This window comes from Phoxinus phoxinus (assembly GCF_949152265.1).
Source record: "Phoxinus phoxinus genome assembly, chromosome: 19".
Lineage (NCBI taxonomy): Eukaryota > Metazoa > Chordata > Actinopteri > Cypriniformes > Leuciscidae > Phoxinus > Phoxinus phoxinus.
The window spans coordinates 23322802-23341993 of NC_136894.1; the positions used below are offsets into that span (position 1 = coordinate 23322802).

Sequence of the window (19192 nt, forward strand, 5' to 3'; positions counted from 1 at the left end):
TAATGTATAAATTAATATATTATTATAAGTTTTTAAAAAAATCAGTAGTGTCAAATTTTGTTTTGGGCCCCGCTGACTTATTATAAGGACAAAAACATTCTTCAAAATATATTCTTTTGTGTTCCACTAAAGAAAGACTGTCATACACTTTTGGAACGACATGATTACAATTTTGACATTATTTGGGTGAACTGTCCCTTTAAGCTATGGTGCGCATCTGTGGCATAATGTCAATAATGACAAATACTTGTTTGACAGTTTAGAATTGAAAAACAAAATAGAGAAAAAAAGAGGGTTTGTTTGTTACCCAATAGAGTTGAATTATAACCGGGTGACTGCCGACGCGCTTTTTGTTTTTCAAAGTACATTTTCTGTTGTGATCAACAGCATGTGACGGATAGTGTCGATGGAGCTTAAGTTATACTTAACCCAGAACATTCCTTTAAGGCAAAGCTTGATTAGAACTCCAAACTTAACTAATTCTTATGCTGGTAAAGCATAGCAATCAAGTATCATTTATTGAAGTGCAAGTCTGCCACCCCTCACGGCTAGTCCCTCCTTGCAGACAGACATAGCGATGTATGAAAGACCGGGTTATGTTATTTGGCTGTCACTGAGGATGTCACACCTCAAATGGTCAGTACTGTCATTGCCTTTGCACTTATCCCATCATTACGCAGGGAATCCCCAGGAAGAGTTTAGAAGAGGACAAAAAGCAGAAAGTGTGAACGGTAGGAGGAAGGCAAATGGGTAACAGTTGTTGCGGTAAGCTCAGGATGAAGTGGATCACCTGTTTTCAGCTTGAGAGTGCAAAACGTTCAGGTAGGAAATAACATAATACATATCAATTGTCATCAAGTAACTTTTTGCGATGCAAGTCCCCGCAGACACACCAAACGAAACGACCGTCCCGATCCAATCGGTTTATGGGGTGTGTGTCTGCTGTCATGTCCTGAATGAAGAAAAAAATCTTGAATTCAGTGAAAGTTCACCACAGAGACTGTAATAAAATAAAAAGAAACATTCAGGCACCCTTGTCAAAACCAAAGGACAGGGTGTCTGGAAAGTTGATTTTGTCCCATAATTATTCCCAAACGTGTTATGCTGATCCCAGAGCAGTGAGAAAAATGGAGATCATTTTCATGCCCGTAGGTTGCGTCAACTTATTGTGAAAATGAATGGAAATTATGAAAAAAAAAAAAAAATCCAGTTTCTCCGTTACATTTGTGTGTGTTGTTTGTAAGGTTCAGGAGGGGGTCATAAGGCCACCATGGTGCAGGGGTGTTTGAGTTTGCAGGGCAGGACGCCCCTGTTGAGCTGGTAGAACTCTACCAGGTGGATCAGGTCTGTGAACTTGGTAGAGCCGTCGTCAAGGCTAAAAAAGACCTGGCCGTCCTCTTCAAACTGCCAAAGAGGGAAAAGAAATGCAAGGTGAAAAAGAGGTGAAGAGAAGAGAGGCTGGACAATTTGTTAATTCAGTAAATGTATTAACTTTTTAAAATGAAAGAAAGAATTTGCAGTTTGCCCCACTCTCCTCAATTATACATAATAGTAATACATGCAAAAGGAAATATGTATTCAATGTTTAATAGGGACTCACAGGTAAAATCTGGAAGTGTTTAATCTTCTGATGATGGCACAAAGTGAGAACGAATGCTTTTGGATTGCTCTGGCTGTCTCTCAATAAGAATAACCTGCAAGGCAAAAGACTGATTCATTTGACTGCCCTCTTTCAAAACAGCAGTTAATATTGCCCATCATATCAATATGGAAAATGTCATACCCGTCAACTTGGCCCTGCTGCATAATCATCCTGTGGGATTCCTCTCTCATAATGCGGCCGTGGAACCATAACTGCGTCCTGTGAATTACTGGGGACATGAACGCAAAGTGCACATTTACCGGCATGAAATATTGTTATATCGATTAAGTACCATGTAAAGAGGATCTGTTATGCTTTTCTACTTTTTTTGAGCATGAAAAAGGTCTGCAAAGTTATACAAAGCACACATTTTACTCTAAAAGGGAGTTATTCTCTATCTATATCAATAAGCACTGTTTCTAAATTCCCTGAAACACCTCAATTGTAGTTTCCTTCCGTGAACCTACAAGTCACAATATTCTGCATTTTATTAATCCAAGGCATACGCAAAAAAAGGGGTGGGGACCGGTTGAGTTGTATTAGCAGTGTGTTGAAACACGCGGTTATGGTAAGGGGCGTGGCATTTCTGAAATGCGCTTGACCAATCACAACACACTGGTCCAGCCGACCAATCAGAGCACATTGTGCTTTTCTGAAGAAAGAGAGAGGAACTAAACAGGGCTGGTTTCCCAAAGCCAACTATGGTCGCAAGTTCAGTAGTTACCAATAGAATAACTATCAATTCAATTGAACTTGTGCCCATAGTTGGCTAACAAATCTTTTGGGAAACGCACCACAGAGCGTTACTGACAGACTGGGAAGAGAGGTGCTGCTACAATGTAAAATATGTGAAAAATAATGCTTTTTTTTTTACATTCGAGCATGAAAACCTATTCTAGTAGGCCCTTAAAAACAAAACCAAGACATTGTAAAAGGGCATCATAGATCCTCTTTAAATCACCTGATATTGTAGTCGCTAAACATTGGTGTAAACACTGCAGTACTCACCTGAACTTAACAGTGAGGGATGTAGAGGACTGGGGCTTCCCAAAACATTCATTCTCTGACTTCGCTTCTGTACAGAGATTTAAAAAAACAAACATTATAAATAACCTAAAAACCCTTATTCAGGGTTGTCCAAACTCAGTCCTGGATGGCCACTGTCCTGCAGAGTTTAGCTCTAACTTGGCTCAACACACCTGCCTAAAAGTTTATTTGTATGCCTAGTAAGACCTTCATTAACTAGTTCAAGTGCGTTTAATTGGGGTTGGAGCTGAACTCGACAGGACAGTGGCCCTCTAGGAGCAGGATTGGACACCCCTGCCCTAATTCATTACTGACAAACTGACAGATGATTTAACTCGAGTAAACGTTTATCTAACTACTCACTCTCCAAGTGTGTCCCTCTTCCATGGCAGCGCTTTGAGCCTCCACAGGGTTGTCAATCACACGACCCGTCCTTCCTGAGAAATCCATGGCGACCAGCGAATTCTCAGACACACTCCGCTAAAGTAAAAACAGTATTACACTTGATCAGTTGCCTATTACTTAGCCAACCTGAGAATATCGGGCCGAGAACCGTTTAAAATCGAGCCGTGCCGTACCAGGCTCAAGTGTACATATAACTGGAAGCGTTTCTTACCGTGCGGCCCGACAGTCTATGACCAAAACCTACAGGTTGTTCTCAAAAACAACCTATTATGATCGGCATTATATCCCTCTGATTAAACCACTAAAGCCGTATTAAATACCTTCTAAATTAATCCTTACAGCAAGCACTGCGTTTCGTACATTTCCCCTGCGTGAAAGTTCCCAATGCAAATCGGCGTAAAGGAATCTATAGCCGCACGCTTCATTAGCACGCTGTTCATACTGTTTTGAGCAGATTAAGTGAACTCTCAGCAAGAGCGTTCCTCATGAGTACACGGGGTGCATATAATACCAGGTGAACTCACAGAAGCGTGAAAGCGGCACATTTAACCCATCAACTGCACTAGAGTCAGCACTGAGTAACATATTAACATGTTTCTTACCACAGGTGTGGTGAAGTTTGATATGGCAGTCTTCCTCTGGTGTGGGGTCTTGTAGGTCTGATATAGCAGAATTCCAAACTAGAAAGAAAAGTGAGTTTGAATGAGTTAAGAATGGACAAGGGTGTATAGGGGATATCCGAGTAAAAGCTTGTTCACACCAAGTCTGTTGTGACTAAACAATATGAAAGTTTAAGCATGTAAAATGTTCACAAAAAATGTCCAATTACCATTGTTGTTATTATTATGATTATTATAAATTGTATTTCATTTGTATAAGATTTTCCAAGCCTCTAAAACCCCCAAAAAGTTCTATAAAAATTAAATATGATGCATTTTACAACAAAAAACTCATAGTAGTCTACAATAAGCTTGTGTGAAAATAAGCCAACAAGTAGCTGACTTATACAGTAGCTGTCAAGTATTTTGTGTCAATTCATACTTTTTTTCAGCCAGGACATATTAAAGCCATCACAAGTGACATTTATAATGTAAAATGCATTTTTTTCTGAAAAGTATCATGATTTCTATAAAAATTGAGGAGCACAACTTTTTTTCAACACTGATAAATGTTTCTAGAGCACCAAATCAGCATATTAGAATGATTTTTGATGGATCATGCGACACTGAAGACTGAAGTAATGGCTGCCTAAAATTCAGCTTTACCATCACAGAAATAAATTACAATTGAATATATATTAAACCAGAAAACAGTTTTTGAGACTTCTTCCAAAAACATTAAACCCTTCTAAATGTACATGGTTTTAAGAGTGTAGCAGTGATATGCGTGTATACCTTGAGCAGTCTGAAAGCAGTCATCCAGCATGTTCGGCTCTGCTCGTCCTCGGCACATAGCATCTTCAACTCCTTCAGTTCAGTCCTGCCCTTACTGGGCTGTCAATCAAGCAAGATATCTACTGTCAAATCAAGGCACTCAAGTTAAAAAGGACAAGCATGCACTCTACCAGGTGAGGCATGGGTAGTTATTTAAATGGGAAAATAATTGATTTTGAAATTGTGCCATCCATGCTCCCTCTATTCTCAATGCCACTGATTCCGTTCATTTTAGGCATGACAACACTGACCGTCGTCCTGCTCACCTTAATGCAGAATTGGAAGTCTGTGGGCGCATTGTGCATCTTTCTGCCCGTCGTCACAGTGAAAATATTGCTCTCCTCCAAGTCTGACAGTAACTGCAGGTGCCTTGGCTCCTAAACAACCCAGTTAAAACTTCATCATATTACAACTCCCCAAGACAGTCCTGCATAATGAGTGGTATGAACAGTGAAACCGTTATCCTGAAATCATTTATTAAAATAAAACATGGTCCAAAAAATCTGAGATGTCTAGTATTTAGCATTTCAACTTTTTTCCATTAGGATTATTCTAAACTACTTGTATGCTTTTAATACAAATTGCAAATTGTAACAAAGTGCATCATTTTATTCATTAACAGATTAACACGTTTTTATGCATTCATGATTTAAAAAATATATATATAATTAAGCTCCTTACAACATTACAAAAATATTCATTAAATTCATTTTAAGTTGAAACTTTTTTTGTTTTTCCAAAATCTTAAAACTTTATTTTCAGGTGCAAGTTAGATTATGAATCCCAGACTTTCAATGTGGACTTTTGTAGCTCAGAAAAAAAATACAAATATAACATGTATAACAGCTGTATAACAACAGAAGTTGTAAAAACATTGATATGCTCTTGTGTGAAATTTAGAGACTTGATTCATAATATAACATTAAAAAAAGTTTAAAGAGAAGCTTGCCTTAGACATTCCTTTAGTAGAGCAGTACAGCCCAGAACGCCGCAAGAACATGTAGTGCTTTTTCCAGGACTTTCGGCCCGTCTCTTTCAAATAAAGGAAGCCCTGGATCTCTGGACAGCTGCTGGAATTCAAGAAATTCTGTGCAGGAGGGGGGAAAAAAGCAGAGGACCATCTGGAAAATGAGTTCCTCAAACCTGGATGCTTTCCATGCTTTAATAACACGGCCTCTCTGCTATCACAAGACATGAGTATGCAGTTTAAAAGCTGTTTGAATCCACCAAAATGCTGATTCGGCTGCACTGGCAATCACACAGTAATGTAAGTGTGACGCACATGTTCATAATGTAGGCTAATCCAGAATTTGCTGTGTATCGGATCCATTTGCGTGTCTTCCTCACCTTTAAGAGCTGGGACTGTGGGATAGAGCCATTAGATTCCTGACACCATGCAACCATCTGCTCCGGAAAGAAGTTCTATGAGAGGAAGATAAAGGAAGAGAGGTAAGAAAAGGCCGTCCGCACTGAACATATGCCAGCAGAAAGTATTTAAAAATACCTTTTAGTTTGAATGATCAGTAATTGGAAGCCGTATCCCATATATAATTAAGTTTTTAGGTTCACCTGACCCAGATCGGATGCCTTTCTTAGTGGGCAATTACATAAGATGATTCTTGCTAGACTGAGACGGAGTGCGGAAGAATGGGACAAGCTTTGAGGATTGAATGTACAACTTTTTCAAGGCTTTAACTGAATTTTCTTCTCTCCTTACATAGATATGATTATATATTTAACCCTCTGGTGTTGTTTGGTCATTTTAGACAAATTTAAAATCGCAAAATTGTACGAAATTGTGTGACTTTTGACAACACACACAAAAATCATGGACTTGATTCAAAAAAGCTAAATGGTCATAAAAAAAGTTGCACTTGTGTTGTCCGTGCCTTAGGAAATGAATGAAAATAGGCTAAAATATGAAAATACAGAGAAATTTGTTGATGTGTACAATCTACAAATCAGCCACGATGCAGCAAAAAAAAATGCACAGCAATAGACGCATTGTAGATGAGCTGATCACACTAAATCAACAACAATTTTTTTAAATAATCCATAAATCCAGGCGTGACCTTTACCCCTGTACCAGTTGAACATGGTAAGAAGCATGCACAAATTCACATACGCACGAGCTGAAACTCATCTAAAGCTAATTTGGGTGAGTTGCACTAAGCATTTGCCAAAGCCAGGGATTACCAAGAGCAGGTTAAGTGCTCTGTCAAATAGACTCGGACTAACCGAGCCAAAGACGCCTCAAGCACTGACACATACTGTACATACCATACTAAAGCATAGGCTCAAATAAGATTAAGCCTTTGCGTGAACATATTTTTTCAAGCGTACAAAAAGTCCCTGGCTTATAAAGCATGATAAAATGGTTCACAGTGTTCATGCCGTAAGGTGCTTATACGACACATGTTCAAATGTACTTGTCGAAATGCCATCAGTTAAAAGGTGTCGAGAACAGGCTTATAAAATTAAAAAAGCAGGTTACTTGCTTAGTGAGGTGGAACATGTACAAGATGTACTTAAATGGCTGAATGGAAATGGATTAACAAGGAGCTTTTTTTCTCGCATATGGAAAACAGGAATGTGGGAACTTGTTGGTTTGTTTGACATATTTACATATTTAAGGGATTTATAGCTTGCAGGTCATGCATCAAGTATTCTTAGTGAGATTTTCAAGGATAATCGGACTTTAATTTCAAGGGATTTAAGCTTGGAGTGGTGGTCTGGAGAGGTAAGGAAACGCATGGGTGGGCTGAATGGGAGTGGTTGTTCTAGGCAAAAACTCACCAGTGGGTTTCTGAAGAACTCGTACTTGGCGTAGCGGTTGTTCTAGGCAACAACTCACCAGTGGGTTTCTGAAGAACTCGTACTTGGCGTAGTTCTTCCTGAAGAGAAACTTGCTCTCTGGAGACATGCAGGCCTGTACTGCAACCACCAGTTCGTGATCTTCCAGGCACCTCTCTGTATTCAAACAAACACAAGATGACATCAAAAATATGTTAGTTACTGGTACGGTGGCAGTTAATGCTGTAATGGATTATCACTGTAAAAAATAGGAGCATACTGAATGAGTTGTGACCTCTGAAGCGTGGGAATATTAAAATGTCTGTCAGGGGGAAGTTTTTTCTGCTAACCACTAAGCCACAGCTCCAAGAGGGGGGGGGGGGGGGGGACTATACATGTATATATTGTAACGGAAATAGGAATATATTTCAAACTGACTTTATTCATGAAAGCAGGAGAAATGCACGTTACACAAGGCAATAACGACAAGGCACTGAACGAAGCAGCGAGTTTAAATATAAGGGTGATCCAATTGATCGGCTACGGCTACCGATCGCTTCTAATAATTGGAAGCACGCCTGCTGTGAGGTATATGGCATGACATGCAGCAGCTGTGTCTCAATATCTTTCTGGCGTGTAAATAATTATATTGCTGGCACAATTCAAATTTCTTTATTAAATTAATTACAAAGTGATTTGAAAACTTCTGTGAGGCGTAATTTCACAAACAGCGTGAGTGAATCACTGCACGCTCTCTTTACCTCTCAAAATGTGCAAATGGCTTTACATCACCCCATCGCGTCTGCACAATAAGTGAGCTGCACAGTTGACAGGAATTGTCACTTGCACATTTGAGGCGGTCACATCATCACTAATATTTATCATTTGAATTTCTTTATTGCTAGTGTTTAAACCACTCATGCACACAAAGCGCGTGAACATAAAGCCGCATAAAACAGCTTGTGAGTACCAAATCGCGTTTAAATGGTGAAATACACAATGTATGTACAAAATTACTTAACGAGTACGCTCGTAAACAGTTGTTCTTTTTATGCAACTTTAGCATGGGTGTGTTCACTTATGCTAAGCACTGTATACAGTCATTTCCTGTTAAACATTTAAATTCTTGCATTTGGCAGAAGCTTTTATCTAAAGTGCCTTATAGTGAAGTCAAACTGTATATTTTTTTAGTATGTGACTTGTTCCCTGGGAATCAAACCCATGACCTTGGCATTGCTAACGGCACGCTCTACCAGTTAAACAACACAAACAAAACATTACAAATATTTCAGACAGTACCCAGCACTGTGATGCCCTGTAATAAGAACGGGATCCAAAATAACTGTATATCGTAATGTCTATGCTTTTTAAGTATAGCATCACTCATGTGTCAAAGATAATAAAGCACTGGCTCAAACCCCATCTAATGTATCTGTTGTGTATCTGATCCCTCATCCGCTAATTCACTCCTCCGAGAAGAGCACAAGAGAAGGAGAGAGAGCATGACTGTGTATGAAAGAGAAAGCGAGGGAAAGCGAGAGGCATTGCAGAGGGATGAGGTCATGTATTTAGCTTGATTGCACTGAGGGTTGATGGCAGCAAAGTCAGCAGAGTCTCTCTGCTAATGGCTTACGTAAGAGCAACGTTTCTAGAAGGTTTCCGTAACGTTGGCACGCTGATGTCTCCAGAAGTGACGCATCCAACCACACCACATAATGCTACATCCTTGAGATGTCAGCTGACCAAAACAGACCACACCCTGTCACAATTTGACATGTGACCTGCACAATCAGTGCCTAAGCGCAAGTAACAACTTTCCTTGATGGCTTTAAAGTGGACGCATTCGAATAAAGAGCTGATCGTGTCAGATTGTGTTCCAGAATCTCAATAATTGATTGTCAAGAGCAATGACTGCATCTCTAAAGGTCAGGCAGAGTTAAATCTGTTTAGTATGATTTGGGCAAGGGTTAATCTGTAATCTGCCTGAGAAACACACGTGGCCTAATTGATTAAGCACTAGTTCTTCATGACCTCGCCTTCTCTACTCTCAATTTTCTCAAAAGCATTGTGAACGCTTTCCTTCAGGTTAGATGCTCTTATGAGCTGTTGCGCACGCGAAATGCACAGCCGTGCGAGATGTATAATGTCGTATTTGAGAGCTTAAGTGTTAATAGGGGAACAAGTATGTGTATATAAGACTCTGAGTCTGGGCTTGCTGAAAGGTGATTTCCTGTTACACAGTGCAGTGCACTGGGAACCCAGTGTCCCTGGACAGAACAGCATGTCCTCCTAGACTGGGTGTGTGCCGCACGGATAAGTCTCACAGATGCAGAAAAAGAATATGCACATATGATGGCTTGGCTTACCCAGACCAAGCAGGGAATGATGCTCCACTAGTGACCAGCAGTTGTCATCCAGGCAGTGGGTCTTGTAGACCAGGAACTGACACACATCTCTCGCCGTCATGTCGACAGGGACCTCCACAACTTTTCCCACACCATCCTCGCTGAAAACTTTGATGATCTGTTTAACACACATACACAGAATGTCAATTACAGATGCGTACATTGCTTATTATGCAATTACAATTACAGACACACTTTAGCACAATGCTCCAGATGGGATGATCGTCCTGCGTGAACCATCCAAAGTAACAAATATATTCAAATACAAACTTTTCGGTTACCTAGGACTAAAAATGATGCTTCGAAAAAAAAAAAAAAAAAAAAGTTTATTTGTGTTTATGTTTTTGTTCTTGCAAACCATGCATATCTCAATGTTTATGTGGCCCTTAGCTCAGTCTACATGGATTGGTTGAGCCCGGTGCTCATAAGCGTGACTGACTTGAACACACACGCACGCACGCACAAGAGGATATACTCCATTAAGAGGCTGAATTCACATGAATGCCAAAGCCAGCGGCCCAGATAAAGGGAAAAGAAAGAGAAATGCTTTCATTTCTTCCAATGACCGTGCACACAACACAGAAATGACTGGTAACTTATATGTATGTAAATGCACACTTAAACATACACATGCATCCACAAAAGCAAACATTTCAAAAAACACTTTAACCATCTAAAATCACGGAAGAAGCCCACAGAGTAGCGTGCAATTTATGCACACAAATAATCTGCATGACTAAATGTGATATTTTTGGTAGACTGGCATCTGCAGGACGCTTCTCTTCTGAAAAAGTAGTTACTGTCAATCTTACCTCTACTGCCTGATACAAGCAACAGTCCGGCGAACACGATGGCATTTTCTCTCTGAGACAACCTCTGCTCACTCACTCGGCGAGAGAGAGTGAGTGAGTGAGTGAAAAAGAAAGAGAAAGAGGGAGGGCAAGGGAGGAGGGAAGGAACGCGAGAGGATGAGAGGAGTTGAGAATGGGCAGAGGGTTGAGATGAGAGAGAGTTGCTGAAACGAGAGAGAGAGAGAGAGAGAGAGAGAGAGAGAGAGAGAGAGAGAGAGAGAGAGAGAGAGAGAGAGAGAGAGAGAGGCTGACAAGCTCAGCCTTACAATACTCCAGTGGATTAAGCTGCGAGAAAGAAAGTCTAGGTGAGAGAGAAACGGAGAGAGATGACTATGCTTCAATTTGTTAATCAAACTGATACACTGCATTTCTCTATATTAAATAGGGCGTTCACTCGATAATGAAAATTGTTTCTTCACTTACATCATTTAGTTTTTCCAAGCATGTATAACTTTAATTCTACCACGGAACAAAAATATATTTGATGGGAAAGAGAAACCTCAAAAAGGAAAACGAATGGGGACTAAGGCTGTCTTGATGTCACATTTAAATATACAACATGGATTATGTGACTGATAACATTATATCGTTTATTTAGTCATGAAACATGCTTTCTACAAACTGCTTTACAATAACAAACATCAAGATATGATAACAAATATCAATAATAAAGTCAAAATAATCTAAATATAGATTTAGTAATAAAATAATTAAATTGCTTATATAAATAAAATACATAAAGGTTTACTTATATTAAGAAAAATAATAATAACAGGCAAAATTACTGATTAATCAACTGATATTGATAATTAACTGATTAGTCAACTGATATTTGCCAACTATTAAGCATTAAAAAAATATGTACTACTAAAGCATCAGGCACATCCAACAACCACAATTCTTTCTTTCCTTCCATTTTTACCTCCCTCTTCCCCTTACCTTCCATCATCCCTTCCTTTGTTTCTCCCTCTCTCTTTTCCCTCAACCTAACTCTCTTTCTCCCCCACATCAAACTTTGCCTTGGCTTCTGTCAAAGTTTCAAATTCTCAGAAAGCCTTGAGACAGAGCTCCACATCCAGCTCTCACGACACACACACAGAGTGAGATTTTGTTCTCATTCTTTTTTTTCACTCCCATTTCCCCCCTGAAGTTTGTCTTTGAACTCCACAGCCAAAGAAAACCTTTCCCTCTCTTTTTCTCAAAACTCAGCATATCACAACTGGAGAGTGTTTCTTAAACACACACAACAGAGGCCAAATCCCAGCAAAATCCCTCCTCCCACAACACTTCACTAAAATGAGTGATTCTCTTTCTCATACGGAACAAACTGAATAAATACCTTACAATTTTTCACTATTTGAAACATGCACGTTCACTTTAAGTGTGTTAAAGAATAAAAACAGATTCTAAAACACACCATTCTGTCGTCTCAGACGGAAGACAACTGTATCATGTAATCTGACTCGACACCATGAAGAAAAGGATGTTGGGGGTTGAGTTATTGGCAAGACCATTATAGCAGTGGGAACTGTTTGCAGAGCATTGTTTCATTGCTCATGCTGAGTTATACATGCGCAATTCTACTGCCGTAAATGCTATTTTCTACAAGCTTTACGATTTAAGAGCGTTTACCCAATGTTGTTTAAACGCATCCTTATATTCATGTGGCTCCGAGCAAACGTTTGCTCTGCACTGCTCTGGACCGCCTCTGCCGCTCACATGGGAGGCTCTTTAAATGTTGAATAAAGGTTTTGCAAACATTCTGAGGGTCACATGGCAACAAAGTGTTTGTTGGGAGTTAATAGAGGGTTGTCCAAGCATTGTTCACAGTTTGTATAAAGGGGGAAGAGATTATCCAAGAATAGAATGGAGGTCACAGTATATGGCCAATACGTCTGATACATGAGGTTCTGTGATTATATACACACAGCTATACAGACAGATTCACAAGGTCACGAGAGAAAGTAGCATATTTAATATTTGGTCTTCCATGACGGGAACATTGTGACAATGACCAATTGGAGCATAGAAGCTCTTCTGTAAACAGCTTTCAAACACGCCGAAACGAAAGAGAGGAACAATTCGTGGAGCTATGACAGTCCTCCTGCCTTTGGTGTGTGTGTGTGTGTGTGTGTGTGTGTGTGTGTGTGTGTGTGTGTGTGTGTGTGTGTGTGTGTGTGTGTGTGTGTGTGTGTGTGTGTGTGTGTGTTTCAACACTAGAAAAGCAAACTAAGCGCTGGCTATGCTCACAAGCACACAGATGCATGCATACATGAACACATGGATAAGACAACAAATAAATTGAATGGACACAGCACACTAACACTGTAGCAAGAATGACTTTCACAGTGGAAGATCAAAGACATCAGAAACGAAATGTGAGCTATCAGAACTGAATAAGAGACTGGTTACAGGAAATGGTCTAACTAACTTAACCAGTCACCTGTTTTCATTATGACATGTGTATGTTTCCATTCTAACAGTGGTTCCCAAACTGGGGTATGCAAACAAAATGTTTGCAAAAAGAGTTGTTTTTCAAAAAGAGTTTTGCCGTTGATTTAATTCCACCCCACCTTAAAATAACATTAAAACGAGCATGTGTACCTAACAGGCAGAATGCCACCTATAGTGTAAAAACCGGAAAATGGTCGTGCCGTAAAAGGTCAAAAACATGACATCCAAACAAAATACCCTTTACGGTGAAAACTGACGGCATCCAAACAGCGTGCATCTGATCATTTGTGTGCAGAGTGTGTTGCCTTAGCAAATTGAGCTACATTACTGCCGTTCTCGACAATGTACATTTGTACTTGAGTTAAAGTGGGGATTTAGCACTTGCTAGCATGAAGAACAAATAGATACAGACTGTGCATAGACATCGATTTAATTTCCTCTAAGATGGAGTAGATCGAGTCCATCAACACCCCCCAAAGCTTGTACAGTCCTACACCTCGTCCTGGGTCGACATTTCATTCTGTAACATTATAGGCAGCTTTGATTTATATGCTATTTAATGTTGATGATCGTGTTATTTTACGCAAGGCTATCGCTTGTTTCTGCTGCTTTTTCGCCTGTGTTTTGATCCAGAGATTCTGTACTCTGAGTAATAGCGCTCCCAACCGTAAACACGGAAAGCCGGAAAATTCCGTCATTGGCAGGGAAGCGTTGTCTCATAAATGACGGAAAATTGCGTGAATGGAAAGAGTTAAGACTCAAACACTCTTTGATACAAAAACACCCTGTGCGAGTTCTTTATTTTATTTTAAATATCTTTATTTCATTATTTAAGCAAGATTGCAATTTTTCCAGAATATCCACACGACTGATTTTAAACAACAGTTCAACAAACAAAAAGGTAATATTATTAAGTGATGTAACCTACTTTTTAAATAGTATTGTCGATATTGTTTGCTCTATTTTGCAACGAAATAATAGTTCCAACGAAAGCCACAGCGGTGTTTCGTTAGTGAACGAATGGGAAGAGTCAATGATTCAATGACCCATTAAACACAGCCACTTACTTGCTAAATTAATTAATTGATGACTCGTTTATTAAGACAGTAGTGACTTACCGCCACCTACTGGTGCTTCAAGTTTAATATTTAAAACTATCACTTTGTTTTACCATCATTTCATATTTCTCTATTGAACATTTTTATTTTATTTTATTTGTTCTATTGTAAATGAATTCATGCCATCTCTGAGCAGGATTAAACTGTTTGTAAATACATCCAAATGCAGCTTCACTGCAGTGCAAAAGGTGGCTTTGTTGATAATTATTTAATTTGATTGAAATTAGTAAAAATTGCTTTATTATATTAAGAATTATTAATGGAATTAAGAATTTGACATAAGACATGACACATACATTTAATAGGGTAAAATCAATTTAAGGGGCAAATATAGTCACTTAATGGAAAAGGTGAGACTGCAGTCTAAGTGGAAGAGAGGGGGTTAAATGCCGCAGGGGGTACGACACTCTAAAAAGTTTGGGAACCGCTGCATTATGATATAAATACTTAGCTTAGGTAAGAAGGCATTTGAGAATTATGCTTTTTTTTTCCAGCCAACTGAAATATCCTAAAGAAAATGTTCTAAGAATTGTACAATTCACCCTGTCTAGAGTTAAAAAAAAAAAAAAAAAAAGTGCGAGAGACCTGTGGCTGCCAAGTAAAACAGCCCAAATGTGTTTATTTCTGACCAGACCCATGTGCTGCGATCAGTCACCTCACTCTTATTACCTAACTAGACAGCAAATTCAATTTCAACCCCACGCAGGTCTGACGCACATGTACACACTCAAACACATGTATTACAACCCGTAGATTACTGAACTCTATGTGAACCTGCCTTTCAATGACATCACAAACGTACTGTAAAAAATCCACATTCACACAGGCAAAAAAATATAACCTGCCCTGACATTCATACACACACACACCTTTGTTTAGAGATCTCAGGGGATAAACTTTAGTGACAGCTTTGGAAGTTTCAGGTTTCATGGAGAGAAGCCAGTCAGTGTGTGTAATATATATATATATATATATATGTATCTTTGTGCAACCTGACGTGTTTGACAGTTTATCAGCAAGTGGAAACCGAATGAATAAAGAATAAAAACAGATACACAGGATACTTTTTCCGCAAGACGCATTTTCTGTTCAACATTTGCATATCAAACAGTAGAGTGAAACCACCCTCAACTGGAGACATGAATATTTACATATTTTTTATAACCAAATAGAAACACTAGGACTCATGGAACATATACACACCTATATATGAGAAATACTGTATAATCATATATTTATATGTTAGTTAGTTTCTTGTAATACACAGATTTTTATTACAAATTATATTATCAGCGTGACAATTTTTAGAGGCTAAGAACTTAAAGAAATTAATCCTAAAAACTTAATTTAAATAAATAGAATTCTAGATTTATATACAGTAACATTAGTTTCAGACTTCTGAATTTCATTGCACATTATAATGCTGTATAAAATATAATAGGTTTTAATCCACATTTGCATTTACCAGCCAATTTGGCATTTTTAAGCGTATTTAACAGAAAATGAAATGCATGTTTTCAAATACTTTGGCATGACCCAAATGGTCAAAAGACATTATATATGGATGAATATAAAGTACAATAGTTGCGCTTAAATGGTCAAAAACACACAAAATTAGGTCAACATTAAGGTCTTGGCGAGTATTCTTGTAAACACAGTCTGTTATGTCTTAATTGAGAAAGAAAACGCATGTGTAACAGTATAATGGATCCGTGCACTAGCTCTTAAAGTGACAGCAGCCTTATGCGTCTCAATGTTTATAAAACAACAAAAAACACAAAAGATGTCTTTAATTGTGAGGAATTGGGATTAATAGCCTATGTATTTCATTTATACAGTACTAAAAGACTTTCCAGTGTTATTTTACATTTGATTACTTTATTCCGTTTCTGTTGTATTTCTGTACCTGAATACTAGTGTTCGACCTACCCCCCAAAAAACTTCTCTTTATTTACTTTGTATCTTTATTCTATTGTAGAATAAAGACATTTTTCAAAACGAAATTTAGGCCCTGATAAATTATATATGCGTGTCTGGTACAATGACTCAATGTCCACATCACTCCAGCAAACATCATGAGTTGGTACATTAATTCTCCTAAAATGCAATTTTCCAATTAACTGACAACAAAAGACCAGACATAAAGATAGCAGTGAGGAAGAATAAAGAATCAAGAGGAACAAGGGTAGTCTGAGGAGAGGATTGTTTTCTCATGCTGATGTTTTTAGTAATGTTGGGTCATGTCATCTCTGGAGGGTTGGTGTTGCAGTCAGCTGACTGGGCAGTGTGTGTGTGTGTGTGTGTGTGTGTGTGTGGTAGCGTGTCCTAAGGCTCTGGCACACAAATCGAAGCAAACTGGTGTTGAGTGTAGTCTAGGGTGGAGACAGGATCCACACGCAGAGACGTATTAAACTCCACTGTGACGGTGTCTCATTTCACAGCACGAACATTTAGTAAGTCACCTGGGAGGAGATATTTGGCAAAGCTTCTGCTAAATGGGGCATTTTAGTTTGTTTGACTGTGTGAACTAAGAATACAAAGTGGTTCTCACAAACAGCGTGACTCAGGAGACAGGTAAACAAATATGTGGATTGTCAGTGGTGTGATAGGTCCAAACAGTGTTTAAATTCAGCATGTGCATCACTCTACTCAAATCAAATACATAAAACAAGACAGGGAATGAGTCTTTCTCCTCAAATCAAACTTATCAACATGACTCAGATGGTAGGTTAGTAAGGTGTAAGGCCTGCCCAATCGGTCAAACGTCAGTTTCCGATAAGCGGGTGAAGGTTTACTGCGTGTTATGGTCTTTTCCGCGTGGCAAAGTAATTTAATTCCAATTAAACTTTTATCGGACTCCATTTTATCACAACCTTGAATTTAGGTCAGATTGCCAATTGGTTATTGGTCATTTATATAATAGTTTAACAATACATTTGATTATTCCATTTAACTCTTTACTTTATATTGAAATCGTTCATTAGGAATCTATGTCGCTTAGAGTCTCGCGCAGGCCGTTCTTTTACGCGGATCTCACGATCACAAACTCACCAGTATGATAGATAACCAGAGGTTATGGCTAAAGCAGTTCAACAATGCCACACACACTTGCTATTGTTAAGAAAGTACCCATGTGGCAACCTACAGTCACCCATATAACAACCTAGTTAAGCCCAAACAATAACCAGGTTATGGCTAGTATATTAAGATAATGCCGCTTCAACACTTGCTATTACCTCAATAGTATTTTTATCTAACCCCCTATTTGCGACTGCATAACTTAAAGTCAAGCAGTTAGTCAGGAATCTAGAATCCCACCAGATGTGCCTCACACTCTAAACTGGTATCTAGTATGTACTTAACCCTGGATGCAGATTTGCGGAAACATAAGACTTCACTTAATCTACTTGTGGAAATATGTAAATGTAACAATTTACAATTGCAGGTAAATGTGTCATGCCAATTTCATAATCAGTTCAAAAATAAATCAATACAATAACATCAAATGCTCAGAGATAACGAATTAAAGATATACCTGACTCAAGAAATACATAAATGCCGAGTGAATTATGGGCCGATCTAATTACAAATCGCCCCCAGCCTCTTGTGCTCTTTCTTTAAATACACAGACCGAGACAGAAAGTTCTTTCACATGGAAACATTTGCTAACAATGGGAATTTGCATTCAGAGTTTACACCTTTTGAGAGCAGGATGCCATTTGCCTGGAAGACACACCCTCCTCTGTAAGCAGGTTATCTTTAAACTCTTTTTTTAAAGGTTTACTTCTGTGGAGAATGAGACATGTCGTACCAGTCGCACTGAGACATTTCAAATGATACCAAACGTGTGAAATACTGTATGATAATTATTCACATTAATACATATCGATTTTTGGGAGAATTTCAGGTTCTCAACATGAGAACGAGACTAGATGAGGGAGGCGATTGACTCGGGGATGCTAGTTTCTCAAGAGAGAGTTCTAATGTTAATTTCCAGAAAGGTCCTTTGTCTTCTCAGGTACTGGTCGTTCCTCAACCTGCCCGGCATTTTCTAATTTCTTACAAAGGTATAACAAATAATATTTTTTTACCAGTGGCATTCTTAAAAGAGGAGTCCTCACTGTTTTTTAATTGTTTTAAATAAATTCATGTTCCAGTTACACTTAATATTGACTCTTTTCAAGTTAAATAAATATGACTTGCACTTTCAGGAAAACAACAACTACCACCAATACAGGTATATTTTGTATTGTTACATTAACAATGTAACTAATGTTGTATTTAACTAACAACAAATATACTTCATATTAATAGTCAACTTTTAAAGCTTTCTTACATTATTCCACAATAATAACCAAGAACGCAGTAGAGTTTTCCTGTAACCTACCCTTATATTGGCTTTTAGATTGAATTAAACGATTTTTAGTTTAAACGCAACATTTTAGCAAGACGGGCAAGTCTTTCATACCAAGCAATCCACATTAATGTTAATTTCCATACAGTACTAACAACATTTAAGTTGAAAATTCTAAAAGTTAACAAATCTTTAAAAAGTTGGAAAGTGAACAGCTAGTTTCAGACAGCTGAAGCATTAACTAATATTAACAAATTTAAACTTTTCTAAAATGTACAATACTACGTTTCATTGTTAATTAATATTATTGTTTATTCATCTTCATCCATGATACATTAATAATTATTTACAACCAGATATGTAAAAAATGCATTAGTATAATTCTAAATTAACATTCAATATATATATATATATATATATATATATATATATACACACACACACACATACATGCATATACAAGATGCATACTGTGTACTTAACTATATAAACATTGATCTGCCTATTGAAATAAAAGGAAGGATTTAAATGTAACGGACCAGACAATACCACATTCATAAAGTTCACAAATGCTTCTGTGCCAGTTACTTTGTGCTGACTCACAAGGATTTTAGGCTACACACCCAGAAAAGCTCATTTGCGACATTCACTATTGTTATAAATGCTTCATAAATAAATGTGAATTGAACTGCGTGACCTTTGAATTGCAGT

General features: G+C 38.2%; 1 protein-coding gene across 3 annotated transcripts in view; it reads right to left on the bottom strand.

Annotated features, from left to right (window-relative positions):
• Positions 1–376: 376 nt before the first annotated feature.
• grb10a (growth factor receptor-bound protein 10a) overlaps positions 377–19192 on the bottom strand; it is a 52252-nt gene continuing 33436 nt past the window's right edge. Inside the window, exons 6-17 of one of the 3 annotated variants that reach the window (XM_079590803.1) lie at positions 9666–9822; positions 7361–7476; positions 5854–5928; positions 5456–5593; positions 4773–4883; positions 4468–4566; positions 3676–3753; positions 3032–3148; positions 2651–2717; positions 1784–1871; positions 1601–1694; positions 377–1404 (exon numbers count right to left, since the gene is read on the bottom strand). In XM_079590803.1, the coding sequence (XP_079446929.1) occupies positions 1258–1404; positions 1601–1694; positions 1784–1871; positions 2651–2717; positions 3032–3148; positions 3676–3753; positions 4468–4566; positions 4773–4883; positions 5456–5593; positions 5854–5928; positions 7361–7476; positions 9666–9822 (1287 nt within the window). In that variant the 3' untranslated portion in view covers positions 377–1257. The remainder of the gene's footprint in view (positions 1405–1600; positions 1695–1783; positions 1872–2650; positions 2718–3031; positions 3149–3675; positions 3754–4467; positions 4567–4772; positions 4884–5455; positions 5594–5853; positions 5929–7360; positions 7477–9665; positions 9823–19192) is intronic. The other 2 variants (XM_079590805.1, XM_079590804.1) reach the window with 2 other exon arrangements.